Source organism: Topomyia yanbarensis, chromosome 2 (genome assembly GCF_030247195.1).
Source record: "Topomyia yanbarensis strain Yona2022 chromosome 2, ASM3024719v1, whole genome shotgun sequence".
NCBI classification, from domain to species: domain Eukaryota; kingdom Metazoa; phylum Arthropoda; class Insecta; order Diptera; family Culicidae; genus Topomyia; species Topomyia yanbarensis.
Genome location: NC_080671.1, coordinates 455,166,823 through 455,179,865, shown reverse-complemented (window position 1 = coordinate 455,179,865; position 13,043 = coordinate 455,166,823). Strand labels below are relative to the sequence as shown.

General features: G+C 38.7%; 2 protein-coding genes across 2 annotated transcripts; both read left to right on the top strand.

Annotated features, from left to right (window-relative positions):
* Positions 1-340: 340 nt before the first annotated feature.
* Positions 341-1,776, top strand: LOC131682241 (uncharacterized; the record flags this gene model as incomplete). The annotated part of the gene is made up of 3 exons (XM_058963597.1): positions 341-916; positions 977-1,316; positions 1,382-1,776. Coding segments are annotated over exons 2-3 (735 nt in total), but the record flags the coding sequence as incomplete, so codon positions are not given.
* A 696-nt stretch (positions 1,777-2,472) lies between these two features.
* LOC131681150 (uncharacterized) lies at positions 2,473-12,012 on the top strand (the record flags this gene model as incomplete). The annotated part of the gene is made up of 3 exons (XM_058961863.1): positions 2,473-2,504; positions 11,207-11,360; positions 11,569-12,012. Coding segments are annotated over 3 exons (630 nt in total), but the record flags the coding sequence as incomplete, so codon positions are not given.
* Between the last annotated feature and the right edge of the window lie 1,031 nt (positions 12,013-13,043).

Below are 13,043 nucleotides of genomic sequence, written 5' to 3'. Positions count from 1 at the left end.
TTAATGCTAAAAACGAAAAAAAAACTAAATTAGTTCATTTCGTATTGCTATTCCTGGCGTAGTTTTTTTCACTATGTTACATACATTCCACTAAGACCTCCGTTCGCGTATATATAGTGGTTTTTTGTCATTACCGTGGAGAAGCTACACACACCTTACTTTTGAATTTATTCCTCATATATACGAAATATTTAGTTTTCCATCCAGACTCGTACCTTGAACTTCTTAGTCGTCAAGCGGCACTCTCTTCTCTGATATATCTCCTAGTTATCAGAAATGCCGATTTTTGGCTATTGCATTCTTCTTTCATCGTGTATTTAACCAAATTATTTCGCATAACCGAAAATTACTCGCAAATGTCATTCGTGATACAATTTGCAACTTTATGTGAGGAAAATATCTCATATTGCGAGTTAATTTGAAATCTTATACAGGCAGGCACATTTCCTACATATTCACATCAAAGCAGGGCTACCAGTTCTTTTTAGGAAGAATTTTGCTAAATCAAGATTAAATTATCTGGCGAAATTGGGTATTTCATAACCTGGTTAAATAAATTTTGAATTTGTAATCAATAATCATTCGTGCGTGTGGTATCTTAAGGTGGTTTTACCAATATACCCTCACAAAATTTGATAAAATCAATATATTCTCTCGATAAGGCACGATTTAAATTGAATTAACTCGTGTATTTGATAAATTGTGCGTTAGAAATTATATTATTTAAAAAGCTGACGTAATGAAAGGATTTTTTTCCTTTTTGTCTAATGAAATTAAAAAAGTTTATCTGTGCAGATATATCTGGCTCAATGGCAACCCTGCATTCATATGTCAAAGAAGCCAAACCAAACAAAAGGCCTCAATAATTGTTGCTTCAAATTTCATGAAAATCTAAAATTTCAGTAAATCTATAAAGGTAAGCTTAAAATATATGTAAAGAATACAAAATTTGCTAAAGATTTTAATTTATTCACAGATGTTTACTGTTGCACAATTTTTTGAAAAGCAACAGCTACGTGTTCTTGCTGTACCGGTTTCCTGGGTTCGTGGCGGATTTTTAATGTGGCCGAAACTTCCTTCCAACGAAAAGCTGGACAAACTGAGAATGGAAGGGATTGAATACCACGGTGCTACAAAGAAAATCCCAGTTATAGTGGGTAGAAAATATAAAAGCCTGCAAGCGGCAGAAGCTGCCGCAGAAGATCTACTAAAGCAAGAAGTGTCCGACATCGAAAACAAACGAAATTTGTTGAAGCATCGTAAGGGTAAAGCTACTGATGCGAGTCTCTTCAAAGATTATAATAAGATTATTCAAGGTAAGCTGCAGGTCTTATTCATACCAATCATTCGTTAGATATTTAATAAATTTCAATGTTTGTAGAAATGTCGGAAATATCAGGGCAAATTGGTTCCGTCCCTCTGGCACAACAAAAACAGGTTCAGTGGCACCGTGTTCAGATTGATGAAAAACAAATCGAAGATGCACCGCTACAGGATAAAGCCGACGAGACCAATGGACAAACTGAGACTGTATCACAAGCTGTTAGAATCCTACCGATGATTCAAATCCCATTGCAAAATTTTGATTCTGGAACTCCTCCGAATCCAAGCAGTTCTGTCGTTTCACCGCGCCAAACGCAATATCTACCGAAATCAAAACTGGAAGCACATCCTACAAGTAAGAATCATAACAGCGTGCGTTGTAATATCTGTTCTGCGTTTGTATACTTTTTACTGTACGTTCTATTTACATATATCAACGCAAATATTTTCTACTATTTATTGAAGAAATCTAGTGCTTTTATTCAAAACGGCATATCTACAATGAGTGACTTTCTTTGTTTACTTTCTATTTCGATGTTTACGGCGACACTGTTTACGGCACTTTTCACTTATTTTAAGACGGTGGTTTTGATTAGCATATTATGCAAAGAGTTGTTAAAGCGACCGAATTATTAACAGAAGAGAAAATGAACAAAGAGATTCACTCATTGTAGATATGTCGTTTTGAATAAAAGGTCTAGAAATACCCTTTCAGTGTTGGTATGCGTGAATGAATAAAAAATTAACAGTTAACGACCTTATTTACAAATAATCTGATATACGCTGGTTAGAGTACGTTTATTAACAAGTTATTACCGTAATATTTTCAGCAAACGAGTGTACGTCAGCCATTTTAGAAGTTCCAGAGGGTATGCAGCAAATTCAGTCTGTTTTCGTGTCTGATGATAACATCATTTACATAAATCCATCGACAGAAAAGCCTGGAGTAGCTGGAGAATCGGGTATGGATATTTTCAGTGTTTTCCCATCTCTAAACTAATATCGCTTCTGCATTTAAAAATTTCAGGCAATCTAGTGTGTTCATTGGAAGCTACAGTGGCCACTTTGAAAAATGAAATGACTCTAATGAGGAATGAAATGGCTCAAATGAGTAAAAGTATTATTACCACAGTCAATACATCGGTTCGGCAAGTGGTGGAAGATTGCTTGGAGAGAAACTTGCCACGGCTCGCAATCAAGGGTGGCAAAAAATCAATACTGAGGCTCGTTTTCCGATTTCGATCAGCTCCAAGAGCAGATATAATCGACTGATTCCTTCAACCCTAAAGTGAGGCTCACTTACTGATGGACTTCCCGCCCATCACTGAACGATAGAAAATAACGATCATAGAGGGATAGAATTAATACATCGCACACGCATCGCTTGTCGTGCCATCAGTAGATGAGTTGTAAATGTATGGCTCAGTGATAGATAGATGAGCGATGTTATAAGATACTATTTTTGAGCATCTGATGTAGATATGATTCTCATAATGATGGAATTTTATTATAGAATGAGATGTATGTACAATGGATGACGAAAAGAGAAGGAAAATAGATGTTTACCGCCATTTTCAAATTCAAGATGGCGACTTCCAGTTACGCAAAATCGCCAACAATCCTATTAATATGAATATTTTTGGAATGGGGTTGACGGAAATCGATGTTTGGTGTCGTTTTGAAATTCAAGATGGCGACTTCCGGTTACGCTAAATCCTCTATAATCCCATCAATATGGGTATTTTTGGAATGCGGTTGATGAGTAGACGACGGAAATCGAAGTTTGGTGTCGTTTTGAAATTGAAGATGGCGACTTCCGGTTACGTAAAATCCTCTATAATCCCATCAATATGGGTATTTTTGGAATGGGGTTGATGAGTACACGACGGAAATCGATGTTTGGTGTCGTTTTGAAATTCAAGATGGCGACTTCCGGTTACGCTAAATCCTCTATAATCCCATCAATATGGGTATTTTTGGAATGCGGTTGATGAGTACACGACGGAAATCGATGTTTGGTGTCGTTTTGAAATTCAAGATGGCGACTTCCGGTTACGCAAAATCCTCTATAATCCCATCAATATGGGTATTTTTGGAATGCGGTTGATGAGTACACGACGGAAATCGATGTTTGGTGTCGTTTTGAAATTCAAGATGGCGACTTCCGGTTACGCTAAATCCTTTATAATCCCATCAATATGGGTATTTTTGGAATGCGGTTGATGAGTAGACGACGGAAATCGAAGTTTGGTGTCGTTTTGAAATTGAAGATGGCGACTTCCGGTTACGTAAAATCCTCTATAATCCCATCAATATGGGTATTTTTGGAATGGGGTTGATGAGTACACGACGGAAATCGATGTTTGGTGTCGTTTTGAAATTCAAGATGGCGACTTCCGGTTACGCTAAATCCTCTATAATCCCATCAATATGGGTATTTTTGGAATGCGGTTGATGAGTACACGACGGAAATCGAAGTTTGGTGTCGTTTTGAAATTAAAGATGGCGACTTCCGGTTACGTAAAATCCTCTATAATCCCATCAATATGGGTATTTTTGGAATGGGGTTGATGAGTACACGACGGAAATCGATGTTTGGTGTCGTTTTTAAATTCAAGATGGCGACTTCTGGTTACGCTAAATCTTCTATAATCCCATCAATATGGGTATTTTTGGAATGGGGTTGATGAGTACACGACGGAAATCGAAGTTTGGTGTCGTTTTGAAATTGAAGATGGCGACTTCCGGTTACGTAAAATCCTCTATAATCCCATCAATATGGGTATTTTTGGAATGGGGTTGATGAGTACACGACGGAAATCGATGTTTGGTGTCGTTTTGAAATTCAAGATGGCGACTTCCGGTTACGCTAAATCCTCTATAATCCCATCAATATGGGTATTTTTGGAATGCGGTTGATGAGTACACGACGGAAATCGATGTTTGGTGTCGTTTTGAAATTCAAGATGGCGACTTCCGGTTACGCTAAATCCTCTATAATCCCATCAATATGGGTATTTTTGGAATGCGGTTGATGAGTACACGACGGAAATCGAAGTTTGGTGTCGTTTTGAAATTAAAGATGGCGACTTCCGGTTACGTAAAATCCTCTATAATCCCATCAATATGGGTATTTTTGGAATGGGGTTGATGAGTACACGACGGAAATCGATGTTTGGTGTCGTTTTTAAATTCAAGATGGCGACTTCTGGTTACGCTAAATCTTCTATAATCCCATCAATATGGGTATTTTTGGAATGGGGTTGATGAGTACACGACGGAAATCGAAGTTTGGTGTCGTTTTGAAATTGAAGATGGCGACTTCCGGTTACGTAAAATCCTCTATAATCCCATCAATATGGGTATTTTTGGAATGCGGTTGATGAGTACACGACGGAAATCGATGTTTGGTGTCGTTTTGAAATTCAAGATGGCGACTTCCGGTTACGCAAAATCCTCTATAATCCCATCAATATGGGTATTTTTGGAATGCGGTTGATGAGTACACGACGGAAATCGATGTTTGGTGTCGTTTTGAAATTCAAGATGGCGACTTCCGGTTACGCTAAATCCTTTATAATCCCATCAATATGGGTATTTTTGGAATGCGGTTGATGAGTAGACGACGGAAATCGAAGTTTGGTGTCGTTTTGAAATTGAAGATGGCGACTTCCGGTTACGTAAAATCCTCTATAATCCCATCAATATGGGTATTTTTGGAATGGGGTTGATGAGTACACGACGGAAATCGATGTTTGGTGTCGTTTTGAAATTCAAGATGGCGACTTCCGGTTACGCTAAATCCTCTATAATCCCATCAATATGGGTATTTTTGGAATGCGGTTGATGAGTACACGACGGAAATCGAAGTTTGGTGTCGTTTTGAAATTAAAGATGGCGACTTCCGGTTACGTAAAATCCTCTATAATCCCATCAATATGGGTATTTTTGGAATGGGGTTGATGAGTACACGACGGAAATCGATGTTTGGTGTCGTTTTTAAATTCAAGATGGCGACTTCTGGTTACGCTAAATCTTCTATAATCCCATCAATATGGGTATTTTTGGAATGGGGTTGATGAGTACACGACGGAAATCGAAGTTTGGTGTCGTTTTGAAATTGAAGATGGCGACTTCCGGTTACGTAAAATCCTCTATAATCCCATCAATATGGGTATTTTTGGAATGGGGTTGATGAGTACACGACGGAAATCGATGTTTGGTGTCGTTTTGAAATTCAAGATGGCGACTTCCGGTTACGCTAAATCCTCTATAATCCCATCAATATGGGTATTTTTGGAATGCGGTTGATGAGTACACGACGGAAATCGAAGTTTGGTGTCGTTTTGAAATTAAAGATGGCGACTTCCGGTTACGTAAAATCCTCTATAATCCCATCAATATGGGTATTTTTGGAATGGGGTTGATGAGTACACGACGGAAATCGATGTTTGGTGTCGTTTTTAAATTCAAGATGGCGACTTCTGGTTACGCTAAATCTTCTATAATCCCATCAATATGGGTATTTTTGGAATGGGGTTGATGAGTACACGACGGAAATCGAAGTTTGGTGTCGTTTTGAAATTGAAGATGGCGACTTCCGGTTACGTAAAATCCTCTATAATCCCATCAATATGGGTATTTTTGGAATGGGGTTGATGAGTACACGACGGAAATCGATGTTTGGTGTCGTTTTGAAATTCAAGATGGCGACTTCCGGTTACGCAAAATCCTCTATAATCCCATCAATATGGGTATTTTTGGAATGCGGTTGATGAGTACACGACGGAAATCGATGTTTGGTGTCGTTTTGAAATTCAAGATGGCGACTTCCGGTTACGCTAAATCCTTTATAATCCCATCAATATGGGTATTTTTGGAATGCGGTTGATGAGTAGACGACGGAAATCGAAGTTTGGTGTCGTTTTGAAATTGAAGATGGCGACTTCCGGTTACGTAAAATCCTCTATAATCCCATCAATATGGGTATTTTTGGAATGGGGTTGATGAGTACACGACGGAAATCGATGTTTGGTGTCGTTTTGAAATTCAAGATGGCGACTTCCGGTTACGCTAAATCCTCTATAATCCCATCAATATGGGTATTTTTGGAATGCGGTTGATGAGTACACGACGGAAATCGATGTTTGGTGTCGTTTTGAAATTCAAGATGGCGACTTCCGGTTACGCAAAATCCTCTATAATCCCATCAATATGGGTATTTTTGGAATGCGGTTGATGAGTACACGACGGAAATCGATGTTTGGTGTCGTTTTGAAATTCAAGATGGCGACTTCCGGTTACGCTAAATCCTTTATAATCCCATCAATATGGGTATTTTTGGAATGCGGTTGATGAGTAGACGACGGAAATCGAAGTTTGGTGTCGTTTTGAAATTGAAGATGGCGACTTCCGGTTACGTAAAATCCTCTATAATCCCATCAATATGGGTATTTTTGGAATGGGGTTGATGAGTACACGACGGAAATCGATGTTTGGTGTCGTTTTGAAATTCAAGATGGCGACTTCCGGTTACGCTAAATCCTCTATAATCCCATCAATATGGGTATTTTTGGAATGCGGTTGATGAGTACACGACGGAAATCGAAGTTTGGTGTCGTTTTGAAATTAAAGATGGCGACTTCCGGTTACGTAAAATCCTCTATAATCCCATCAATATGGGTATTTTTGGAATGGGGTTGATGAGTACACGACGGAAATCGATGTTTGGTGTCGTTTTTAAATTCAAGATGGCGACTTCTGGTTACGCTAAATCTTCTATAATCCCATCAATATGGGTATTTTTGGAATGGGGTTGATGAGTACACGACGGAAATCGAAGTTTGGTGTCGTTTTGAAATTGAAGATGGCGACTTCCGGTTACGTAAAATCCTCTATAATCCCATCAATATGGGTATTTTTGGAATGGGGTTGATGAGTACACGACGGAAATCGATGTTTGGTGTCGTTTTGAAATTCAAGATGGCGACTTCCGGTTACGTAAAATCGTCAACAACCCCTTCAATATGGGTATTTTCGGAATGCGGTTGAGGAGTACACGACGGAAATCGATGTTTGGTGTCGTTTTGAAATTGAAGATGGCGACTTCCGATTACGCAAAATCCTCTATAATCCCATCAATATGGGTATTTTTGGAATGCGGTTGATGAGTACACGACGGAAATCGATGTTTGGTGTCGTTTTGAAATTCAAGATGGCGACTTCCGGTTACGCTAAATCCTTTATAATCCCATCAATATGGGTATTTTTGGAATGCGGTTGATGAGTAGACGACGGAAATCGAAGTTTGGTGTCGTTTTGAAATTGAAGATGGCGACTTCCGGTTACGTAAAATCCTCTATAATCCCATCAATATGGGTATTTTTGGAATGGGGTTGATGAGTACACGACGGAAATCGATGTTTGGTGTCGTTTTGAAATTCAAGATGGCGACTTCCGGTTACGCTAAATCCTCTATAATCCCATCAATATGGGTATTTTTGGAATGCGGTTGATGAGTACACGACGGAAATCGATGTTTGGTGTCGTTTTGAAATTCAAGATGGCGACTTCCGGTTACGCAAAATCCTCTATAATCCCATCAATATGGGTATTTTTGGAATGCGGTTGATGAGTACACGACGGAAATCGATGTTTGGTGTCGTTTTGAAATTCAAGATGGCGACTTCCGGTTACGCTAAATCCTTTATAATCCCATCAATATGGGTATTTTTGGAATGCGGTTGATGAGTAGACGACGGAAATCGAAGTTTGGTGTCGTTTTGAAATTGAAGATGGCGACTTCCGGTTACGTAAAATCCTCTATAATCCCATCAATATGGGTATTTTTGGAATGGGGTTGATGAGTACACGACGGAAATCGATGTTTGGTGTCGTTTTGAAATTCAAGATGGCGACTTCCGGTTACGCTAAATCCTCTATAATCCCATCAATATGGGTATTTTTGGAATGCGGTTGATGAGTACACGACGGAAATCGATGTTTGGTGTCGTTTTGAAATTCAAGATGGCGACTTCCGGTTACGCTAAATCCTTTATAATCCCATCAATATGGGTATTTTTGGAATGCGGTTGATGAGTACACGACGGAAATCGATGTTTGGTGTCGTTTTGAAATTCAAGATGGCGACTTCCGGTTACGTAAAATCCTCTATAATCCCATCAATATGGGTATTTTTGGAATGGGGTTGATGAGTACACGACGGAAATCGATGTTTGGTGTCGTTTTGAAATTCAAGATGGCGACTTCCGGTTACGCTAAATCCTCTATAATCCCATCAATATGGGTATTTTTGGAATGCGGTTGATGAGTACACGACGGAAATCGAAGTTTGGTGTCGTTTTGAAATTAAAGATGGCGACTTCCGGTTACGTAAAATCCTCTATAATCCCATCAATATGGGTATTTTTGGAATGGGGTTGATGAGTACACGACGGAAATCGATGTTTGGTGTCGTTTTTAAATTCAAGATGGCGACTTCTGGTTACGCTAAATCTTCTATAATCCCATCAATATGGGTATTTTTGGAATGGGGTTGATGAGTACACGACGGAAATCGAAGTTTGGTGTCGTTTTGAAATTGAAGATGGCGACTTCCGGTTACGTAAAATCCTCTATAATCCCATCAATATGGGTATTTTTGGAATGGGGTTGATGAGTACACGACGGAAATCGATGTTTGGTGTCGTTTTGAAATTCAAGATGGCGACTTCCGGTTACGTAAAATCGTCAACAACCCCTTCAATATGGGTATTTTCGGAATGCGGTTGAGGAGTACACGACGGAAATCGATGTTTGGTGTCGTTTTGAAATTGAAGATGGCGACTTCCGATTACGCAAAATCCTCTATAATCCCATCAATATGGGTATTTTTGGAATGCGGTTGATGAGTACACGACGGAAATCGATGTTTGGTGTCGTTTTGAAATTCAAGATGGCGACTTCCGGTTACGCTAAATCCTTTATAATCCCATCAATATGGGTATTTTTGGAATGCGGTTGATGAGTAGACGACGGAAATCGAAGTTTAGTGTCGTTTTGAAATTGAAGATGGCGACTTCCGGTTACGTAAAATCCTCTATAATCCCATCAATATGGGTATTTTTGGAATGGGGTTGATGAGTACACGACGGAAATCGATGTTTGGTGTCGTTTTGAAATTCAAGATGGCGACTTCCGGTTACGCTAAATCCTCTATAATCCCATCAATATGGGTATTTTTGGAATGCGGTTGATGAGTACACGACGGAAATCGATGTTTGGTGTCGTTTTGAAATTCAAGATGGCGACTTCCGGTTACGCAAAATCCTCTATAATCCCATCAATATGGGTATTTTTGGAATGCGGTTGATGAGTACACGACGGAAATCGATGTTTGGTGTCGTTTTGAAATTCAAGATGGCGACTTCCGGTTACGCTAAATCCTTTATAATCCCATCAATATGGGTATTTTTGGAATGCGGTTGATGAGTAGACGACGGAAATCGAAGTTTGGTGTCGTTTTGAAATTGAAGATGGCGACTTCCGGTTACGTAAAATCCTCTATAATCCCATCAATATGGGTATTTTTGGAATGGGGTTGATGAGTACACGACGGAAATCGATGTTTGGTGTCGTTTTGAAATTCAAGATGGCGACTTCCGGTTACGCAAAATCCTCTATAATCCCATCAATATGGGTATTTTTGGAATGCGGTTGATGAGTACACGACGGAAATCGATGTTTGGTGTCGTTTTGAAATTCAAGATGGCGACTTCCGGTTACGCTAAATCCTTTATAATCCCATCAATATGGGTATTTTTGGAATGCGGTTGATGAGTACACGACGGAAATCGATGTTTGGTGTCGTTTTGAAATTCAAGATGGCGACTTCCGGTTACGCTAAATCCTTTATAATCCCATCAATATGGGTATTTTTGGAATGCGGTTGATGAGTAGACGACGGAAATCGAAGTTTGGTGTCGTTTTGAAATTGAAGATGGCGACTTCCGGTTACGTAAAATCCTCTATAATCCCATCAATATGGGTATTTTTGGAATGGGGTTGATGAGTACACGACGGAAATCGATGTTTGGTGTCGTTTTGAAATTCAAGATGGCGACTTCCGGTTACGCAAAATCCTCTATAATCCCATCAATATGGGTATTTTTGGAATGCGGTTGATGAGTACACGACGGAAATCGATGTTTGGTGTCGTTTTGAAATTCAAGATGGCGACTTCCGGTTACGCTAAATCCTTTATAATCCCATCAATATGGGTATTTTTGGAATGCGGTTGATGAGTAGACGACGGAAATCGAAGTTTGGTGTCGTTTTGAAATTGAAGATGGCGACTTCCGGTTACGTAAAATCCTCTATAATCCCATCAATATGGGTATTTTTGGAATGGGGTTGATGAGTACACGACGGAAATCGATGTTTGGTGTCGTTTTGAAATTCAAGATGGCGACTTCCGGTTACGCTAAATCCTCTATAATCCCATCAATATGGGTATTTTTGGAATGCGGTTGATGAGTACACGACGGAAATCGAAGTTTGGTGTCGTTTTGAAATTAAAGATGGCGACTTCCGGTTACGTAAAATCCTCTATAATCCCATCAATATGGGTATTTTTGGAATGGGGTTGATGAGTACACGACGGAAATCGATGTTTGGTGTCGTTTTGAAATTCAAGATGGCGACTTCCGGTTACGTAAAATCGTCAACAACCCCTTCAATATGGGTATTTTCGGAATGCGGTTGAGGAGTACACGACGGAAATCGATGTTTGGTGTCGTTTTGAAATTGAAGATGGCGACTTCCGATTACGCAAAATCCTCTATAATCCCATCAATATGGGTATTTTTGGAATGGGGCTGGTGAGTACACGACGGAAATCAAGCCTTGATATGGACAGAAGAGATCAGTCTGCAGCACAAGAAGGAACGGCAGCTGAGGAGCATATACTTATAAACGACGAAGAGGACTTGATTAATTTCAACAAGATGTTGGCTAGTAAGCAAGTATTCAATGATTACGTAAGTATTATATAATAAATCTATACTGATTATAGTGTAGAATTTTGCTCTATAATTTTACTATGCTATTTTTCCCCCTAAGGAGAAAAAATGGGGTAAACACCAAAATTTCTCCCCAGGGCGAAATTTTTTAGTGAAACCAAATTTAATTATATTTTATATCGCTATCGTTTGAACTCTAAATCTAAAATTCCGATCCACGTTTCAGATCAAATATTTCACAAAAATTATTCCACCGGCTGCTTACTACGGAAAGGGTGACTCTGCATGCTACTTGATTGTTGACTGTCTATTTACACGAATATTCTGGAATGGTTTTACTTGGACTGGTATTAACAGAGGAAACAAGTCAAAACGAGGATTTCGTGAATTTGCCAATGTTCTGCAACTGCTTCTCACGATGGTGAGCGTTGGTGACCCAACGTATACGAATATAAAATTGGAGTCATTCTGCAAGAATCGTCTTTTCCGTTACTCGAAAGCAAGGTCGTCCAGTAAGAAGCTACGAAAGTCTACGTGTCGCCGTACAAAGGCCAAGAAAGGCGAGGCAGATACAGTTCCAATTGATAATGATGAAACGATTGATAATATTACCAGCGATTCTAACCAGGATGACTCAGATGCTGATTCGGATTCAAGACTAGATTCTTAAGTATTTTCAACAATATTTATTATATAAAACGTTACATTTTGCTGGTTTAACTATTCACTGAATTGAATTATAAAAAAATAAATGTATATGTATAAATGAATATCGAATTGAGTTGATTAAAGGCATTGCAAAGGTTTCTATCCAAGTGTGTGGATAAGAGGAATGAATACAATTTCTCTTTTTCGTTCAATAGCAACTAGTTTGCACATTATGCAGCTTATGTCGTATAGTTTTTCTTTTGACAAATTGCATTTTCCTCTACTTGCTGAAAATATATGAATATACGATGATTTAAACGGCTTATCGAAGAAGTCAAACTTATTTAATATTGAACGACCTTTTAACTTCCAATCCAAGCTATCGTTCACAGCGTTCTCTAAACAAACTATCGACAAATCTTTCATTAGAACCCATTTATCTTCAAAGTTTGTACTCAAAATGAAATCTGTTAGGGTTATTGTTATTTTGGATTCTGTTTTCTCTACCGCGTGAACAGTTCTTGTGTTTGTCTGGCAAGTGTCACTAAAAATTATCGAGGTTGCACTATTGGTGAGTTCCGTTAAACGATTGGCAATTTGATTAAGAGGTAGTGGTCCTGCATGAAGCATTCTCTTGATTGAATGAAGATAGTTCTCGAACGGATAGGCGGATAGAGTATATAGAGATCCAAACCTACTTACTTCATCAACTACATGACACAAATTATGCACATTACTTGTAAGGAATTCCAAACCATAAAGATGTTTATAACTATTTATGAATTCGATGAACAAGTCCTTGGCAACTTGTAAAAAATGTTTGTACGTTTCAGACGAACAAATTCTAACCGCGCAAAACAAAACGAGAAAATGTTGATAATACTTTTCAGTTAAATAATCTTTAAGTATTACTAAACCAACATAATTTAGAAAATTACGGTATTCTAAGCCTTTCCAAAGGGATGCTAGTTCGATCGGTCGCATTCGACGATGAATTTCTTTAGGAAACCGTATTTTTTCAAGAAATTGAGAAATTTCAGCTTTTTCTGTTGT